Here is a 16,363-nt window from a genome sequence, read left to right as displayed (position 1 = left end):
AGCTACAATATTTTTATTATCTTTCCACTGCAGGTCGTGCACATGTAAGATAAATAATATACACTATATGATGGACTGGTAGTACAGCACAAAGTCCTTGGTGACGTATTCCCAGGAAGTCGGATCGAAAAACACGTAGGTGCCGTTCTCGGAGCCCGGCCCGTTGACCGTCGGCTCGACGCTCGAGTCCTTGGTCAGCCACACCTGCAAGTCCTTGTGGTATCTCCAGTTTCTATTGTTGAGCTCCCTGGCCACCAGCTCCTGGAGCACGTCTCTGGGCTTGGAGTAGAAGATGAAAAACAGCGTCTCGTCGTTGAACGAGCTGATCCTGCTCTCCACAGAAACGAGCTCCTCGCTATTAATCTGGAACGACTGCGGCACAGAAAAAACAGGCTCCACCTCCGACCGGCTCGTCTCGAGCCACGGAGACGCAAACGTCTTGGATATCTGCACATGGTCGTTTTTCCGCGTCACGTCCAGCCCAAGCATGTTGAGGTCCAGCCCGGTGGTTATCGTGTTGAGCTCGTTGTTCTGCATTTTCAGGACCGGCAACAGGCCCTTCAGCCCGTACTTGTCGATATCGGCCATCTCCTGCTCGCTCTTCGCCGTGCCGTTGATCGAAGAGCCCAGCCCTGACAACAAGGACGCCTTGTTTCTGCTGGCCTGTTCAATGGCGTTCAAAACCGCCTGTGTCTGGCTGATCTGTTGCTGGATGTCCGTCACGTCAGGTCGCTGGTGGTGGTTGTTCTGTGTTTGTGGTGGAATTGCCCCGAGAACCGGGAATTTATCGTTGTTGCCAGCATTATTCGTACCATGATCGGTACCGCTATTATTTCCCCAAGCAGCTGGCGCTGTTAGTATTTTGCGGCTAAAATGCCGTGAGCGGGCTACTTACACATTTGCAAGCTGTCTGATGCAAATTCCAAGGCCAATCTTGTGTGTACTGCGTGCTGAAATCCACCCCAAAGACTGTTTCTTGTAAGCTGTGGTGATGAAGCTTTTGCTGAAAATAGACTGTGCCGGGTAACAAGGAAAGTGTCTGGAAACAAAAAAATATACAAAAATATATAAAAAAATATAAAAAATCCAGCTAGATTATGCCTCGAAAACTGCCCAATATCATCATCACAGGGACACCCGGCTGCGGCAAAACGTCACACGCAGAGGCGCTGTGTGAGCAGGTGAAGGGCCTGAAACATATCAATGTCAGCGAGTACGCCAAGACGAATGGCTGTATCGACGGCTACGACAAGGAGAGAGACTCCGCTATTGTTGACGAGGACAAGCTGCTGGACTCGCTGGAGCCCGAGGCTGCCAAGGGCGGACTGGTGATTGACTGGCACTGCTGTGAGATTTTTCCAGAGCGCTGGATCGACCTCGTTGTGGTACTGCGGTGCAACAATACCCTGTTGTACGACAGACTGGCCAAGAGAGGGTACAAGGAGGACAAAATCCGCGAAAACATCGAGGTGGAAATCATGGAGGTGCTTCTCACAGAGGCCAGAGACAACTACGATGAGCAGATCGTGGTAGAGCTGCACAGCGAGAACGTCGACTCGCTGGACGAGAACGTGACGAGACTGGCACAGTGGGTTTCGAACTGGGTCGATGACCATCCGGAGGGCGTCGACACGGAGCTGTGATGTTGTATAGTAGGGACTGGTTGAGAGTATGTACATTTATTTACCGATCTTGATTCTGAGAGCTCTTTGGGCCTTTCTTCTCTTTCTGAGCTTGTGTTTTTTCATTTTCAGTCTTCTTTTGCGGAGCACCGACGAGAGCACGAGCTCGCGGGATTCTGTGAGACCGGCAACAATGGGAGTGATGAACTTGAAGCCTGCAAGCGAGAGGTTTTGAGGACGGGCGATCATGGCCGGCATCGCGAGCGTCGACGCGAGACGAGTGTGTATGCGCGGGAATGCTGAGCCGAGAAGTCTGAACATGGCGAGGGGCGGGCAGTGTCGCACTGTGATTGGATTCCGGTGGGCTTTCGACTACGGCTAAATGTTGAATATGGAAATTTTTTTCAGAGTACTAGCAAGCAGAGCGACGCGTCGATCGGCCGTAGCAGAAAGCCATACTACAGCAAGCTCCAGCTCTGCGCGGTATATATTCGTAGCAACAGTTTCGTAAGTCATGGAATGCGGGAGAACAAAGAACTCTAATAGTCGACCGGGAAGATGCTGTCGTCGTCGCAGACGGCCTCGTGCGACTCCTGACGGCCTTTCGTCTCGCGACCCGACTCTTTCAGCGACCCGGCCCGGTTTTCGGTGTCTGTGTCGTCTTCCAGAATGATGTCTACCACCTCGACGCTTTTGGAGCCCTCCTGGAACTCGTCCGGGTTGAGACCAGCTCTGACCTGCTGGTACGACGACGCAAACAGGTCCTGGTTCCAGATGAAACCCTGTGACTGGGTGAGGTTGATTGAGAACGAAGGGATTCTGGCCCGCGAGCCGTTCTCCTCCGACACGAAGCACGCCGACGGCGCAGAAGAGGACAACTCATATATCTGGAAGTTGTCGTTTTCAAGCATGGATTTGGACAGAAACGAGCGTCTGCGAGCGTACGGCGAGGATGAGGTGGTAAAGGAGGACTTGCGTCTGCGCGAAGGGGGAGAGTGGGAAGATACCGGCTGTTTGTGGCCGAAGCTCAGGGTCTGTTTTTCGTGGGGGCTGGACCCGGACGTCTCCATAGTGTAGCTTTGTTTGAACATTGTTGGTGAGGACATGATATAAGACAAGGTATATTTGGCAGGATAGAAAGTCGGGTAAAGCAGCAATAATGAGTCACTAGTAAATTCTAAGAAACAGGCAAACTCAGCAAAGACCAGTGTCGGCAACTTGGAGCAAACTGTGGTCGGTCGTTTAGGAAAAAATAGGCTGTTCAAAATTCAGTCACCAACTCAAGTGGTTATAGATAAGAACAAAACCGTATTTATTTTCGTACCCTTTTGTGACACAATTTCACGTTTATGACATAATCGATGGAAAATTCAATTTATCTACGTTGCTCTACCTAATCAGTCTTTGGACTTCTTCTTCTTCTTTTTCTTCTTCTCGTCCTCGTCGCCGTCCTCAGCGTGTCTCTTCTTCTCCTTTTTATCCTTCTTGTCTTTCTTCTCCTTCTTCTCTTCCTTCTCCTTCTTCTCTTTCTTCTCCTTCTTCTCCTTTTTCTCCTTCTTCTCCTTCTTTGGCTCCTCAATCAGATCAGCCACACCAACGCTCTTGCCCGAAAGCTCAAGAGCCTCCTGGATGGCCTCCGAGTTCTTCATTGGCGACTTTCCGGTGTCGTAGAACTCGAGTCTCTGCTCGACCTGCTTCTTCAGAATCTGGCCAAAAACGTTATTTGGCTCGTCAGAATAATTATCTATTCGAGAAGCGATAGAGCACTTGTTGGCCAGGTATCGGGAAATTCTTCCCTTGTTCTTGGCAGACGCCTTGCCGATGAACGAAGAGTGGTAGATCAGGCCGTACTTAGGCGTGTTTCCCTTGGTCTTCAGAGCTCTGAACAGCGCCTTCTCTGCTCCCAGAATTTGCACCGTGGAAGCAGCCTGTTTGGACAAGTTGGTAAGCGAACCGGCGTGCGAAATGAGTCTGGCTCCAACAACCTCCCCAATCAGCTCGGACAGGTTTGGCGCAACAGTGTGCATCTTATCGGTCAGGTATCTGTACAGATTCTTGCGGTATTCGGAGATGGAGACCGTTCTCTCTGCAAAAGTGAGCACGTTGGCCATATCCTGCTCAGAAATGTCCTGACCCATCGAGATCCGCGCAGCGTCGATGATCTGCTGCGCAACACCAGCGTCCTCGTTCACAATGGCCGCCAGGTCGTGCAGGCTGTCCTCGGTCAGCGAGGTTTTGTCCTTGATGTACAGAACAAGCTGCGCATATTGGTGGTTGTCGTTGCAGATCTTGGCAAGCTCTGGGAAGTGCCAGCCGTACCACTCCTTGACTCTCATCGAGTAGGTGTTGATGTCCTTGTCCAGCTGGTCGAGCAGAGCGATCGCCTGGATGATGTGGTTGTCGTTTTTCTGGACAGAAAACTTGACCTTGGCTCTGGAATAAGCGTGGCCCAGACCAAGCTGTGCTCTCTCAAGGTCTCCTTCTTGCAGTCCCTTGAGCAATTTGGCTCCGAAAACACGGATTCCTCTCAAAAGGTCCTGCACAACCTCGTTGGAGTAGCACTCGATGTACGGAAACACCTCCTTGATCGACGGACCCAGAGCCTTGTCGGAAATACCAAGAGCGACCTTGTTCTTTTTGGAGCCCTTAGGGATGTTCAGCTCAAGCACAGACTTCAGATAGTCGGAAACAAGACCCTCGCTAATTTCATTGGCATTCTCCAAAGCTTGCGCAGCGCCCTGGAATGGCGCAAACGACACCAGCTCCACCAGCTTGGAAAATGCTGCCAAATCGTTACATGCCGCCTGGACCTCCTTGAGACGCGAGCCGATCTCGTCCTGCTGAAGTTTCACCTTGAAGATGGCGTATCCGGTGGCCTCCTCAAAAAGAAGGTAATCTAGTCCTGCCATGCTGGTTGTGAGTATTAAAGCCAGGATACGAAGATTAGCTCCTAATTCTGAACTTGAAAAAATTACTGGGAAAATTTTTTTAATCCTTAGGCAGTGTACAAAGTAGGGTAATCGCTTCTGATCCGGCTGCTATATATACAGCGCGTTGCTGCCACTGCCTGCTTTTTTCACCTTTGCGAGCTCCTTGACGATCTGGACGTAGTCTCCTCCCAGACCCAGGTAGTCATCCACCACGGCGGCCAGGTCCACAAGCCCAGCAATGTCGAACTTCTCCATATCGAGCTGGAACGCGCCCTCTGCAGAGACTGCAATGGCTGCCACCTCCACGTTGTAGATGTTTGCGTGCGACACCAGCGCTCCGGGAGCGCCTGTGATGAAGTTTGGCGGCCGCATGTCAGGCACCTGTTTCAAAAGCAGCTCTTTTTCCGGCAGCTTGTAATTTTGAGACACAAGTTTGTTGAGCGTGTGCAGTCCGCTGAGCTCGCTGGTTGCAAAACACAGCAGCTTCGAAATAACGAAATGCTGGAACATCGTGGACACCACAAGGTTGTAGATGAGCTTGTTTTTGAACACCGGAACAAGCAGGAAAGTTATGTCCTGGTTGTTGAGCGTGGTTTGGCGCACTTGGATCGTCTTGGAGTCCTGCTGAGCCAGCACCGCTGTCGACGATTTGTAGAGCTGCTCCTCGTCGTCAAACTCCTCGGCCTCCTCGTGCTCTTCCAGCGCTGGGAAGCTGACTTTAATAGAGGAAACCACTTTGGAAGGCGCCAATTGCAACAGCGCGTCGTAAGCTGTCCTGAGCACCTCGGGAATGACGATGAAGTATGTGTTCTTGGTGTGTATATGGTGATCCACTGTGATGGTGGGTATTATGGGCTCTTTCTCCAGCAACAGGTCCTCATCCTGGACAATGTGTCTGGGAGCGGGCAGGTCCTGGAACGGTCTCAGCTAAGTATTAGTTTGGCGGAATTGTCTAACATACCATGAAAGGCAAATAAAATAATGAAAAAAAATACTAAATAATTTTGGATCGTGATTTTTTCCAATGTCCACAAATATCAATATGGAAGACCTGTCCAAACAGTACACCAAACTGCAGGCCGAGCTCACCGAGCTTGTGCGAGCCAGACAAAAACTCGAGACGCAGTTCCAGGAGAACAAGATCGTCAAACAGGAGTTCGACACTCTCGACGACGACGCCAAAATCTACAAGCTTGTGGGGCCGGTGTTGCTGCCGCAGGACAACGCAGAGGCCAATTTAAACGTTGACAAGCGAATTGAGTTCATCAACAGCGACATCAAACGTGTTGAGGAGAAAATTCAGCAGCACCAGCAGGATCTCTCCAAATTACAAGGCGTTATAATGAGTGCTCCAAGTGCATAATATGCCTATATATCATTGAATAAGTTCATCCCCGCGCAAGCTGACTCTTGATTAGGTTGACAAGACTGATCCCGTTGAAAATCGCCCACTCCTCCACCGAATTGTACGCATACCCAAGGGTGTCGATGTCGGAGACTCTATCGTTCATGAAACTGATGGTAGCGGAATAGTCTGGCGTGGTGTCGCCAAGCATAAACAGCTCTGATTGTACAAAAGCGCCCGATAGAGCAAACCGCTTCGAGTACCACGCAAAGTCGTTCGATTGGTCGCCAGAGTAGTAGGTGATGTCGTCCGAAAGATCGTGTAGCTCTGTCAGGAAGGTGCCCAGATTTGTCGGCAAAATCATGCGCCCGAGCGCCTGGTGGTAATACTTGATGATCGGCACGTTGTCCAGCAGCCTCTTCTGCATGTAGAACCGCACTTTCGCTCCCTCGGTGGCCAGTTTGCCGGCCTCGTCGTGGTACTTGCTCAAATTGGCTCTAGTGTGCTTTAGATGGTACATTATCAGCTCGTTGACCACGTCAGAGACCTGTAGTCCTATTCCAAACAGCCCGCCAAGATTCTCTGGCCTCAATTGCAAATCGGCAATGGCCAGGTCCACAGACTGCCTCGTGAAGCCGTGCTCGGGGACAAACTTGGTGTATGCGCGGCCCAAAATCTGGTTTTCAAGTTTAGACTCGTCTATAGTCGGGGTCTCCACATGGTACACGGACTGGAACCCTCTGACCGCCGCGGCGGGCTTGAAAACTGGCCGCACACACGCCCGTCCTATCGGTCCTCTAAAAAGCATTTTGTATTTGCCGCAGCTAATCACGAGATATTTTTTACCAATGTCTCCTTGCTTACGTAATCACGGTTTCACGGTGACGAGTTTGGGGTACTGGAACTCAGAGACCCCCCAGTGCGAGTTGAACCTGCCGAAGCCGGACTTGTTGGTGCCGCCATGGGGAAGGTGCGGCTCGTCGAGCACGGTTGGTCTGTTCACGTGGACAGATCCGCAGTCTATCTGGCCAGCCAGTTTGTATGCTGCGAGGCCCTGGCTGGTCCAGATAGAGCACTTTAGCCCGTAATCCAGCGCGTTGACCTGGTCAGCAACCGTCGCCACGTCTTTATATTTCACCAGGCACACAACCGGGGCAAAAGTCTCCGTGGTATACACCTTCATTTCCGGCCTCACATCTGTGAGAACGACTGGGGCGAACTGGTTGGTAGCAGAGAGGTCCAGGCTGCCGGCGAGCAACTTTGCGCCCTGTTGCAGTGCTTCGCTGACGAGTTTTTTCCCTGTCTCTGCGTGTGCGGCCGTTCTTTGCGACATCGCTAGCGATTCGTCGTTGGCGATGGTTTGAGTTGCAATTTTCTGGAGCATCTGGGCAGCCTGTGAATAGTTTTTTTCTGACACGAAAATCAGGTCCGTGCACATACAGATCTGTCCCTTGTGTGCCCAGCTGGCCCACAGACTGGTCCGTAGAGCATTTTCGAGGTCGTCGACGTCGTCCAGTATGATGGAGCAATTTTTTCCGCCGAGTTCCAGCAGCACGGGCTTGAGATGTTTTCCTGCCACCGCTGCTATTTCGGAGCCCACGCGGGTGGACCCGGTGAAATTCACCTTTTTGACGTTTCTGTTCGCAATGAGCGCATCGACTACCTCTTTTGATTTTGCCGACTCGCAATGCACCAGCGTGACCACGTCTTTAGGGACTCCAGCGTCCAGCAACGCCTGGACGGTCAGATACGAGATCCTGGCCGAAAGGTCACTGGACTTGACGATTACAGAGCAGCCCGCTGTGAGCGGGGCAAATATTGCGCGCGTGGCAAGAATCAGCGGCGCGTTCCACGCGGCTATGCTCAGCACAGGGCCGAACGGCTCGTTGACCACCATAGAGATTTCATCAGCGTCACCTGAGTTGACGTTTCGAACAGGCATTGTTCCGGCAGGTCTAGTGTCCAGAATTGACCGGTAGTGGCGGATATTATCCAGCGTTCCGTAGTAGTTGAATTCCGCCATGTACATCGGGTTTCCAATCTCTACATGGGCGTCGATCAGCTCGTTTTTCTGGGCCTCGAATTGGCGAAGGATATTGTCGTAAATGCCGAGCTTCTCCTTCACGCTCGTAGCTTTCCACAACCGAAACGCTTTCGTCGCCCGCTCGCACAGCTCTGCCACGGGCCGCGTGTCTTTCAGAGCTAGCACCTTGTGCAGGGGTTCTCCAGCGGGGGACGTAGGAATGAAGTGGTGGTCCGTGGGGGCGCCTTCAAAAATCATGGGCACGGTGGACACGCGTCGAAGATGCGCTCGCGCCACGGCAGACGCTCTCAGCGGTAAGACACAGTTCATGTGCGGGAGTACCAGAATTTGAACTTTTTTGAGCACAGCCTGAATAAAAGCAAGGGTCTGGGCAGGCGGCGAGTCCGGCGAGAACGTGGCGAGAACGCGGCGGGAATGGTGCGGAGTGCAGCTGCCGGGTGTTTAGCGCTTGTGAGAAGACTCCTTTCCCGGCAAACGTCCTAACCACCGCAGCCAGCGTGCTCCCAGACATAATTCACCCTGGCCCTTATGTAAGCTACTTTTCAAAAATTGTCTACTATTTTTCATGGTCAAAAGAACAGAACAGGAACAGCGGCTGCTGGAAATGCTGAACACGCGCGGCAACCGCAACAAGTGCGGCGAGTGCGGCGCGCAGTATCCAACGTGGGCGTCCTGGAACCTCGGCGTGTTCCTGTGCGGCCGGTGTGCCTCGATCCACCGGAGTCTCGGCCCAGACGTCTCGCAGGTTAAGTCTCTGAGTTTGGACGTTTGGACGGCAGACGAGCTGGACGCGCTGGAGTCGATGGGCAACAAGGAGAACCAGCGGCTGTGGAACAGCCGGAAGGAGCCGTTTCCGTTCGACGACGACGACAAGGGCGCAATTACGCTCTATTTGCGTAACAAGTACATAAAGGGCCTGTTCCGGACCACTCCCATCGAGCCGGAAGACTACAGGTTGCGCAAGGGCGACAGACGGCGCAGTCGGCGCGCAAGGGACGAGTACGGCTCTCGCAGAGGCGCGCGGCCGGGCAGTTCGAGCCGTCACCAGTACGCCGATCTCTCGCGCAAGCTGAGATACGACTATGGGTTTGAAGACGAGGAACGCAACCTGGACGCTCTGGAACGCAGTAACGGCGACATCAAGCGCGCGCTGCGCATTCTGGCCAAGGAGAAGGACGAGACTCCGCCGCCGCTTCCTAGACGCAGACCCACGGCTGGCGCTCTTCTGGACTCGACCAAGACCGGTGCGGCCGATTTCGATTGGCTGAGCGGCGACGGCCAGGCACAGCAGGCACAGCAGGCACAGCAGGCCCAACAGACCCAGACCGGCGCCCCAGAGGTCCAGATTTACCAGTACATCGACCCAAATACTGGGCAGGTGTACTATATCGACTCGAACGGACAGCAGTATATGGACCAGAACCAGGCGCAGATGGAGGCGCAAATGCAGATGCAGATGCAGATGCAGCAGATGCAACAGCAACAAATGTTGCAACAAAGACAGCTGGCCAACGCCCAGGTGTTGTCGGCGTATAACCAGCCGACCGGCCAGCCGGGACAGATGGGAATGGGCCAGGGTTTCTTCTGACTCACTCCTCCACGAGCACCAGGTATGTGTGCGGCCGCACGTACAGCCAGCGTTGGTAGAAGTATAGTATATCAAATAAAACCGTTCCGCTGCTACCAAGGATGTAGGGCAGCTCTGTCCTGAGAAACGGTTCTCTTTCGCCAGCCGCGAGGGCCCCTGCGTTGCACACGATCGAGAGCGAGTACGTGAGGTTGCCCATGAGCGCAAACGCAAACAGCAGAGGAGAGATGCCCTGGACCGACTTTCTATGGTAATTCTTTATCAGTTGCGGTACGCGGGACGAGAGGTAGATAAAGATACAGCCCCACGCAACAGCGGTGCCGATTGACGAGTGCTCAGTGGCTGAGGCGGTGTCGGCGGCCCGCACAGGGACAAATCTCGACCATAGCACAAGCAGCATGGCTGCCATGGAATGGGCCCTCAAACGGCCCCCATAGTGCAAAAACTGATACAGCAGCACCAGGTCGTTGAACAGAAAGTACGACGAGAGGTAGAGCTGGAACGGGAGCTGATTGGTCAGATAGCAGCCGACAAAGCTGGTGAGATCGCCGAAAAACCAGAGAACAAGAAACTGAACACTGATCCCGTCGGTGCTCTTGTTTCTGTAGTTCTCATACTGCTGCGGCACCTGTGCCATGATCCAGGAGACCGTCGATATCACCGATAAGACGGTCGCCAGCACGTCGAGGGAGATCATGTAGCCTGTTTTATCTGATAAGGAGTGACAGAAAAAAAACACAAATTGGGGAAATTTTATTTTGCTTACCTAAGCAGGATTAGCCCGTTAACCCTCTTATCAAGGGCAAAACAATTTAGTCACACCTTGTTAGTCTTTATTCTTGGTACACAGATTTATCGCGTTGGGGACTGGATTTGGTGCAGAATCTAGGCTGGAGAACGCGGCAGATCTATCGACACGCTTAATTGGCATCTTGAACACACAGAACACGATACATTACGGCACGAATCAGACACCCAGGGCACCTTGTAAGGCTTAGTCGACCCGATGTCCAAACATCAAGCACAGGTCGTTGGCGACTTTACGATAGGTCCCGAGATCGGTCGGGGTTCCTTTGCCAACGTCTACAAGGGCTACGACAACAGGACAAAAGCCCCAGTTGCGGTTAAGTCTGTGTTTAGGAGCCGTCTCAAGAACCAGAAGCTGGTGGAGAATTTGGAGATCGAGATATCCATTCTCAAAAATCTCAAGAACCCTCACATTGTGGCTCTGCTGGACTGCGTCAAGACAGACCAGTACTTCCATCTGTTTATGGAGTACTGCTCGCTGGGGGACTTGTCGTACTTTATCCGCCGGAGGGACCAGCTGGTGCAGACACACCCGCTGATCAGCTCAATTCTCGAGAGGTACCCCTCGCCTCCCAACAGCCACGGTCTGAACAAGGTCCTGGTGGTGAACTTCCTGAAGCAGCTGGCCTCTGCGCTGGAGTTTCTGAGGGACCAAAATCTAGTGCACAGAGACATCAAGCCGCAGAATTTACTACTATCGCCGCCGGTGCATTCCAAGGACGAGTTCAAGAGGAAAGGCTACTCTGGACTGTGGGAGCTTCCCGTCCTGAAAATAGCGGATTTTGGGTTTGCTCGGTTCCTGCCATCAACATCCATGGCTGAGACCCTGTGTGGCTCGCCGTTGTATATGGCTCCTGAAATTCTGCGGTACGAGAAGTACAACGCGAAGGCGGATCTTTGGTCTGTGGGAGCGGTAATCTACGAAATGTCCGTTGGCAAACCACCGTTCAGGGCGTCAAATCACGTGGAATTGCTTAGGAAGATCGAAAAATCCAAAGACGAAATCACCTTCCCAGTGTCGGCAGAGGTCCCCGACGACCTTGTGAGGCTCATCTGCGGCCTTTTAAAAGCCAATCCAACAGAGAGAATGGGCTTCCAGGAGTTCTTCAATGACCCGCTCATTGTATACGATGTCCAATGCGCAGACGAGCCTTTGGAGTGCTCGAACGTGGACGAACAGTTGTTCATCAGCGAATACCTGCCTCACCCGAAGAACTCCCCTCCTGCAAAGCCTGCTCCGGAAACCATAAAGGAAGAGTCGGAGGAAGAAGAGAGGGCAGAAAAGGCTCCTACAGATTCACTTTTGATTGGTAAGGCGGCCGACTTGAGAACACCCAAACCGATGGAAGGCTCTGGCAAGGACGAGGTGATCAAAAAGCTTATCATCAAAAGCAGCCCGCCTCCAGATACCGTCAAGGACGGGCAGCTCAAGAAAGGTGCAAGAAGAGATAAGGACGATTTTGTTTACGAGAAGGACTACGTTGTCGTTGAGAAACGCACTGTGGAAGTCAATGCCATTGCCGACGAGCTCGCCAAAGCCGGCGCGGGCGCAGTTGCCATTCCATCGCCTCATTCGGGATCCAACGAACACAGCACGGCCAACCCGCCAGGTGCGACGGGAGCGCAGAGCCAGCGCCGTTTCTCTCCCTCGAGTCGCACATCTTCAATGGGGTCGAACCGAAGACCTAGTTGGGGCGACCGCAAGATGCCTATATCCATCAGTCCTACCAATGCCTTGACGAAGGCGTTAGGTTACACCTCGAACAGATTATTTGGACAACAACAGCAACAACAGCAACAACAGCAACCTCAACAATCGCAACAGGCCGCTATCGAATCCGCAATAACGAATGTCACCACGAACTTACTTGCTACTAAGACGCTCAGGCCTCTGAAGCCAAGCCGAGAGGCCTCGCTTGAAGACACAGAGGTAATCAATCAGTTGGAGCTTCTGGCTACCATGGCACATGCTATCTCCCTGTTTGCCGAAGTGAAATTCAGCCAGCTCATTCCGTTGCCGCCATCGTCCTCGTCGCCAGGATCGGCGGATTACGACGAGATGTACCAAAACGACGCGTTCCCGCCCTCAATGGTGAAGTCGATCAGCAGCGAAGGGGTGGCTTTGTATGTCGAGACTCTGTCTCTTCTGGCCAAGGCTATGTCCATTGCCAGTGATTGGTGGCATCAAAACTCGTCGAAACCGTCTACCTCTCCGAGACTGAACGACTTGGTTCAGTGGATACGGTCGCGGTTCAATGAGTCGCTTGAGAAGGCTGAGTTTCTGCGGTTGAGGCTGGCTGAAGCGAACGAGCAGCTCGTCGGCGAGTCTGGCTCGAGCCTGAACAAGCCTGTGGTTGCTGAGAAGCTGATTTTTGATCGAGCTCTGGAAATGAGCCGTACCGCGGCGATGAACGAGCTTAAGAATGAGGATCTGCTCGGATGTGAGCTCAGCTACTCGACAGCAATATGGATGCTTGAGGCGTTGTTGAGCAACGACCAGGAGCCGGTCACGGGCAACGAGAAGCTCGATGCAGAGGACAAGAAGATCATCGAGCTGTTCATCAACAGCATTGGAAATAGATTGAAGGTTTTGCGGCAGAAGATCGATAAACAGGGAGCGAGAAATTAGGTTTGGTTTGCATCTTTTGGCTTTATTTTTTTGCATTTTGGAGGCTACATATGGGTTCCTAAGGATATACTATGCTACAATAATGGAACGTTTTCAGATTTGGGACGACTTTCGGTTGGATGGACTAGGGGCGGCTGTGCCAGTCGGGTCGTCACTGGAGGCGAGTTTATAGTCCATGCAATAATGAAATGTTGTACATAAAAAATCCATTTTAGGTAAAAGATAAATAACTTATTTTTCCATTATATCCAATCTGCTAAGTTTTCCCATGAGCATGCTGGTTCTTCTTGTGCTGGCGATGCTGGCCAGCGCAGACTCCATCTATAACTATCATAACCGAACGGCCTATATACAGCATGATGACTCGCTGATATTGCTTCCTTTTAATTCCAAGTTCAAGACCGGCCAGACAGTGACGGACCTTTGGAAACTGCCGGCTGACGACTGTAAAGTGATATCGGTCTCCAACAATCTGTACGCTTTTTACGAAACCAACACAACAGACTCGTCCGTTTTGACGGTATCCCACTTCAACGAGACAACTCAAGAATGGAAAGAGCTGGACTTCGAGTCGCCGCTGGAGTACCTTTCGGGCAGCGCCTACATGGCGACGCCCGACTCTCCGGGCTCGGTTTATGTGTATGGAGGCTACAACTCGTCGTCCGGCTCGATTTCTGGACGGCTGGTGCAAATAGACCTCAATTCGCTGGAAATAGCAAATACCCAGTCTTCACTGCAACCGACCAGTTTCTACGACTCCTCGTCGCTCCTGATCAACCACAATACTCTTGTTCTGGTTGGAGGAAAAACCGGAAGCGGCTGGGTGAGTCTGAAACAGCTGGCGGTGTGGCAGTACGAGTCGTGGGGCTTTAAAAGCGTATCTGTGGATAAATCAGACACCATCAACTCCAGGGCCGGGGCGCTGCTGCTGCCTGTTTTTTCGAGCAATATGATCACCCAGGAGTACCTCAGCAGCAACTACAGCGATTTCTCGGTCGACTCCGTGCTGATGGTGGGAGGAGGGCTCTCTTCTGGATCGTACAGCTCGCCAAACTTCGCCAGATTGAACGTGGGATCTTCCTGGTCATGGACCTCGCTGGACACCACGGTGAGTCTTGCAAACTCGAAAACCAACAACGCCAACAACAGCCAGCTGAGCGTGGACGACATGGTCGGCGCTGCGGTGATCTACGACACGCTGGTTGTGGTGAACGGAGACGGTGCCAATTACACCCTGACACTGTACAACACGACGAGTTTCGAGGTGCTCGAGTCGGTAGACTACTCGGACTTGACGAAAAAGACGTCGGGCAAGTCCAACAAGAGCCTCGTGATCGCGCTGTCTGTGCTGATCCCCGCGCTCGCAGCAACGATCATCGCCCTGGTGGCAGTCTGGCTCTACAAAAAATACAAGTCACGTGAGGCAGAAAAGCAGAAGGAAAAAGACTTGAAGGATATCATGGAGTTCTACCGGGCTGGAAACTCGTCGTCGACGACGTTTGCCTCGCATGGCGCGGAGAAGGAGAACACATACTTTGGGAACCATGTCAAGGTCAATAATTACGACGACGGCGATAATCTGTCCATCAGCTCGTGGAAACGCAAAAGATGGCAGCTGGAGTCCGAAATACACAACCACGACCAGGACACAGACCCGGAGCTAGACCCGGACCCGGTGGACAGAAGCCCCGTGTCGCCCCTCAAACGGTCACTGTCCACTTTCTCGTACTCGCTGGGACGCTCGCTCAGACGCAGCTTTTCGTACCAGTCCAGTATCCGTACTTTCTTCACAGCAGAGACCACGCTAGACAATTCCAGCCAGAGTCCACAGCTCACCAATATCCCTGTCTTGCGGCCCGTCGACGCGTCCAACTCAACGCTCCATCTGATTCCCGAAGACTCGTCTCTCAACTCTTTCAAACTGAAGGCCGCAGCAGACTCGCACTCCTTGACCTCCAACTCGACCATCTGCGGAAATAGCGAGAGCTCGGGCTCGCCGCCAGCTTCGCCGCCGCCAGCAGCACGCACCACGTCGCTGGTGTTCCACAACAGAGCTCCCATCATGGCGATGCCCGGCCGGTCCAGAGATTTCTTGCCACCTCCAGAGTCGGACCTGGAAAATCTGGACGTGCAGATTCTGGTGAGCTCCAAACGACGGTCCAAACTCAGAGTCACCAACCCCGACCCGGACGGACCGCGAAAACGCACAGCCAGCAACGAACACGACGAAGAACAGTAAATAAAGTAACGCTTATTTTTTAGTACACAGAACCAAACGTAGACTCGCGCGACTTCTGGATCAGATACGAGTCGGCAAGAACCAGGGCAGCCATGGCCTCGACGATCGGAATGGCACGAGGAACAACGTTGGGATCGTGTCTTCCGCGAGACTTGAGCACGCCGTCGTCTCCCTCGTAGCTGGCGGTCTGTTGTTCCTGTGAAATGGTAGCCGGAGGCTTGAAAGCAACGCTGAAGTAGATGTTTTCGCCGTTCGTGATGCCGCCCTGGATTCCTCCCGAGTTGTTCGTGGCGGTGCCAAGCTTGCCGCCCTTCTTCACAAACGGATCGTTGTGCTCCGACCCTCTCATCTTGGTTCCCTCGAAACCAGAGCCGATTTCGAAACCCTTGGTGGCAGGGATCGAGAGCATCGCGTGAGCAAGCATGGCCTCCAGCTTGTCGAAAGCTGGCTCTCCCAGACCGATCGGCACGTTTCGTATAACGCACGTCACAATCCCGCCCACGGAATCGTTGCGCTCCTTGCAGTCCACGACCAGACGGGTCATTTCGTCGGCTTTTTCGAGAATAGGACAGCGAATCGGACCCGACTGGTCGACTCTCTCTCTGGTGATGGTCGACAAAAGCTCCATAAACTCGGGGTTCTGAACAGAACGGTCAATCTGGCACTCTCCAACACCAGAAACAAACGCCACGATCTCAACGTCGTTCACCTGTTTGAGGAACTTCTCGGCAATGGCTCCTGCAGCAACACGACCAATAGTCTCTCTGGCCGACGATCTGCCTCCGCCAGACGACGCCTTCACTCCATACTTGGAAAGGTATGTGAAATCAGCATGCGAAGGTCTAGGAAAAACATCCATCTCTGTGTAGTCCTTTGGTCTCTGGTCCTCGTTCTTGACAACCATGGCAATGGGGGTTCCTAGCGTTTTGCCAAACTCGGTTCCAGACTGGATCTCAACTCTATCCTTCTCGTTTCTAGGCGTGGTCAGCTTGGACTGGCCAGGACGTCTTCTAGACAACTGTGGTTGGATGTCGTCCTCGGTCAGACTCATGTTAGGCGGCACGCCGTCCACGATACACCCCACGGAACGGCAGTGCGACTCTCCGTAGGTGGTCACTCTGAAAATTGTTCCGAATGAAGACATGATGGATAAAATCGA

The 16,363-nt window shown here is 52.8% G+C and overlaps 13 protein-coding genes across 13 annotated transcripts; 5 read left to right on the top strand and 8 right to left on the bottom strand.

Moving 5' to 3' along the window:
- Positions 1 to 63: 63 nt before the first annotated feature.
- KL928_002362 (uncharacterized protein) lies at positions 64 to 899 on the bottom strand (the record flags this gene model as incomplete). The annotated part of the gene is made up of 2 exons (XM_043202830.1): positions 64 to 826; positions 892 to 899. The coding sequence occupies 2 exons, from the start codon at positions 897 to 899 to the stop codon at positions 64 to 66; spliced, it is 771 nt and encodes a 256-aa protein (XP_043060567.1).
- Positions 900 to 1,097: 198 nt separating this feature from the next.
- Positions 1,098 to 1,643, top strand: KL928_002361 (uncharacterized protein; the record flags this gene model as incomplete). The annotated part of the gene is made up of 1 exon (XM_043202829.1): positions 1,098 to 1,643. The coding sequence occupies one exon, from the start codon at positions 1,098 to 1,100 to the stop codon at positions 1,641 to 1,643; it is 546 nt and encodes a 181-aa protein (XP_043060566.1).
- A 518-nt stretch (positions 1,644 to 2,161) lies between these two features.
- KL928_002360 (uncharacterized protein) lies at positions 2,162 to 2,692 on the bottom strand (the record flags this gene model as incomplete). The annotated part of the gene is made up of 2 exons (XM_043202828.1): positions 2,162 to 2,600; positions 2,679 to 2,692. The coding sequence occupies 2 exons, from the start codon at positions 2,690 to 2,692 to the stop codon at positions 2,162 to 2,164; spliced, it is 453 nt and encodes a 150-aa protein (XP_043060565.1).
- Positions 2,693 to 3,019: 327 nt separating this feature from the next.
- Positions 3,020 to 4,531, bottom strand: KL928_002359 (uncharacterized protein; the record flags this gene model as incomplete). The annotated part of the gene is made up of 1 exon (XM_043202826.1): positions 3,020 to 4,531. One exon carries the CDS (start codon positions 4,529 to 4,531, stop codon positions 3,020 to 3,022), a length of 1,512 nt encoding a protein of 503 aa, XP_043060564.1.
- Positions 4,532 to 4,660: 129 nt separating this feature from the next.
- KL928_002358 (uncharacterized protein) lies at positions 4,661 to 5,516 on the bottom strand (the record flags this gene model as incomplete). The annotated part of the gene is made up of 2 exons (XM_043202825.1): positions 4,661 to 5,434; positions 5,514 to 5,516. The coding sequence occupies 2 exons, from the start codon at positions 5,514 to 5,516 to the stop codon at positions 4,661 to 4,663; spliced, it is 777 nt and encodes a 258-aa protein (XP_043060563.1).
- Positions 5,517 to 5,594: 78 nt separating this feature from the next.
- Positions 5,595 to 5,915, top strand: KL928_002357 (uncharacterized protein; the record flags this gene model as incomplete). Its single annotated transcript, XM_043202824.1, has 1 exon — positions 5,595 to 5,915. The coding sequence occupies one exon, from the start codon at positions 5,595 to 5,597 to the stop codon at positions 5,913 to 5,915; it is 321 nt and encodes a 106-aa protein (XP_043060562.1).
- Positions 5,916 to 5,940: 25 nt separating this feature from the next.
- On the bottom strand, positions 5,941 to 6,705 carry KL928_002356 (uncharacterized protein; the record flags this gene model as incomplete). The annotated part of the gene is made up of 1 exon (XM_043202823.1): positions 5,941 to 6,705. One exon carries the CDS (start codon positions 6,703 to 6,705, stop codon positions 5,941 to 5,943), a length of 765 nt encoding a protein of 254 aa, XP_043060561.1.
- A 60-nt stretch (positions 6,706 to 6,765) lies between these two features.
- On the bottom strand, positions 6,766 to 8,250 carry KL928_002355 (uncharacterized protein; the record flags this gene model as incomplete). Its single annotated transcript, XM_043202822.1, has 1 exon — positions 6,766 to 8,250. The coding sequence occupies one exon, from the start codon at positions 8,248 to 8,250 to the stop codon at positions 6,766 to 6,768; it is 1,485 nt and encodes a 494-aa protein (XP_043060560.1).
- A 256-nt stretch (positions 8,251 to 8,506) lies between these two features.
- Positions 8,507 to 9,529, top strand: KL928_002354 (uncharacterized protein; the record flags this gene model as incomplete). The annotated part of the gene is made up of 2 exons (XM_043202821.1): positions 8,507 to 8,895; positions 8,974 to 9,529. The coding sequence occupies 2 exons, from the start codon at positions 8,507 to 8,509 to the stop codon at positions 9,527 to 9,529; spliced, it is 945 nt and encodes a 314-aa protein (XP_043060559.1).
- Position 9,530: 1 nt separating this feature from the next.
- On the bottom strand, positions 9,531 to 10,226 carry KL928_002353 (uncharacterized protein; the record flags this gene model as incomplete). The annotated part of the gene is made up of 1 exon (XM_043202820.1): positions 9,531 to 10,226. The coding sequence occupies one exon, from the start codon at positions 10,224 to 10,226 to the stop codon at positions 9,531 to 9,533; it is 696 nt and encodes a 231-aa protein (XP_043060558.1).
- A 309-nt stretch (positions 10,227 to 10,535) lies between these two features.
- Positions 10,536 to 12,965, top strand: KL928_002352 (uncharacterized protein; the record flags this gene model as incomplete). Its single annotated transcript, XM_043202819.1, has 1 exon — positions 10,536 to 12,965. One exon carries the CDS (start codon positions 10,536 to 10,538, stop codon positions 12,963 to 12,965), a length of 2,430 nt encoding a protein of 809 aa, XP_043060557.1.
- Positions 12,966 to 13,233: 268 nt separating this feature from the next.
- Positions 13,234 to 15,204, top strand: KL928_002351 (uncharacterized protein; the record flags this gene model as incomplete). The annotated part of the gene is made up of 1 exon (XM_043202818.1): positions 13,234 to 15,204. One exon carries the CDS (start codon positions 13,234 to 13,236, stop codon positions 15,202 to 15,204), a length of 1,971 nt encoding a protein of 656 aa, XP_043060556.1.
- Positions 15,205 to 15,223: 19 nt separating this feature from the next.
- KL928_002350 (uncharacterized protein) lies at positions 15,224 to 16,348 on the bottom strand (the record flags this gene model as incomplete). The annotated part of the gene is made up of 1 exon (XM_043202817.1): positions 15,224 to 16,348. One exon carries the CDS (start codon positions 16,346 to 16,348, stop codon positions 15,224 to 15,226), a length of 1,125 nt encoding a protein of 374 aa, XP_043060555.1.
- Between the last annotated feature and the right edge of the window lie 15 nt (positions 16,349 to 16,363).

The sequence above is a fragment of the Ogataea angusta genome (assembly GCF_019207475.1).
Source record: "Ogataea angusta isolate 61-244 chromosome Unknown 61-244_NODE_4_length_877678_cov_91.023368, whole genome shotgun sequence".
Taxonomy (NCBI): domain Eukaryota; kingdom Fungi; phylum Ascomycota; class Pichiomycetes; order Pichiales; family Pichiaceae; genus Ogataea; species Ogataea angusta.
Note: the sequence above shows the minus strand (reverse complement) of the source record. Positions and strands in the feature narration are given on the sequence as shown.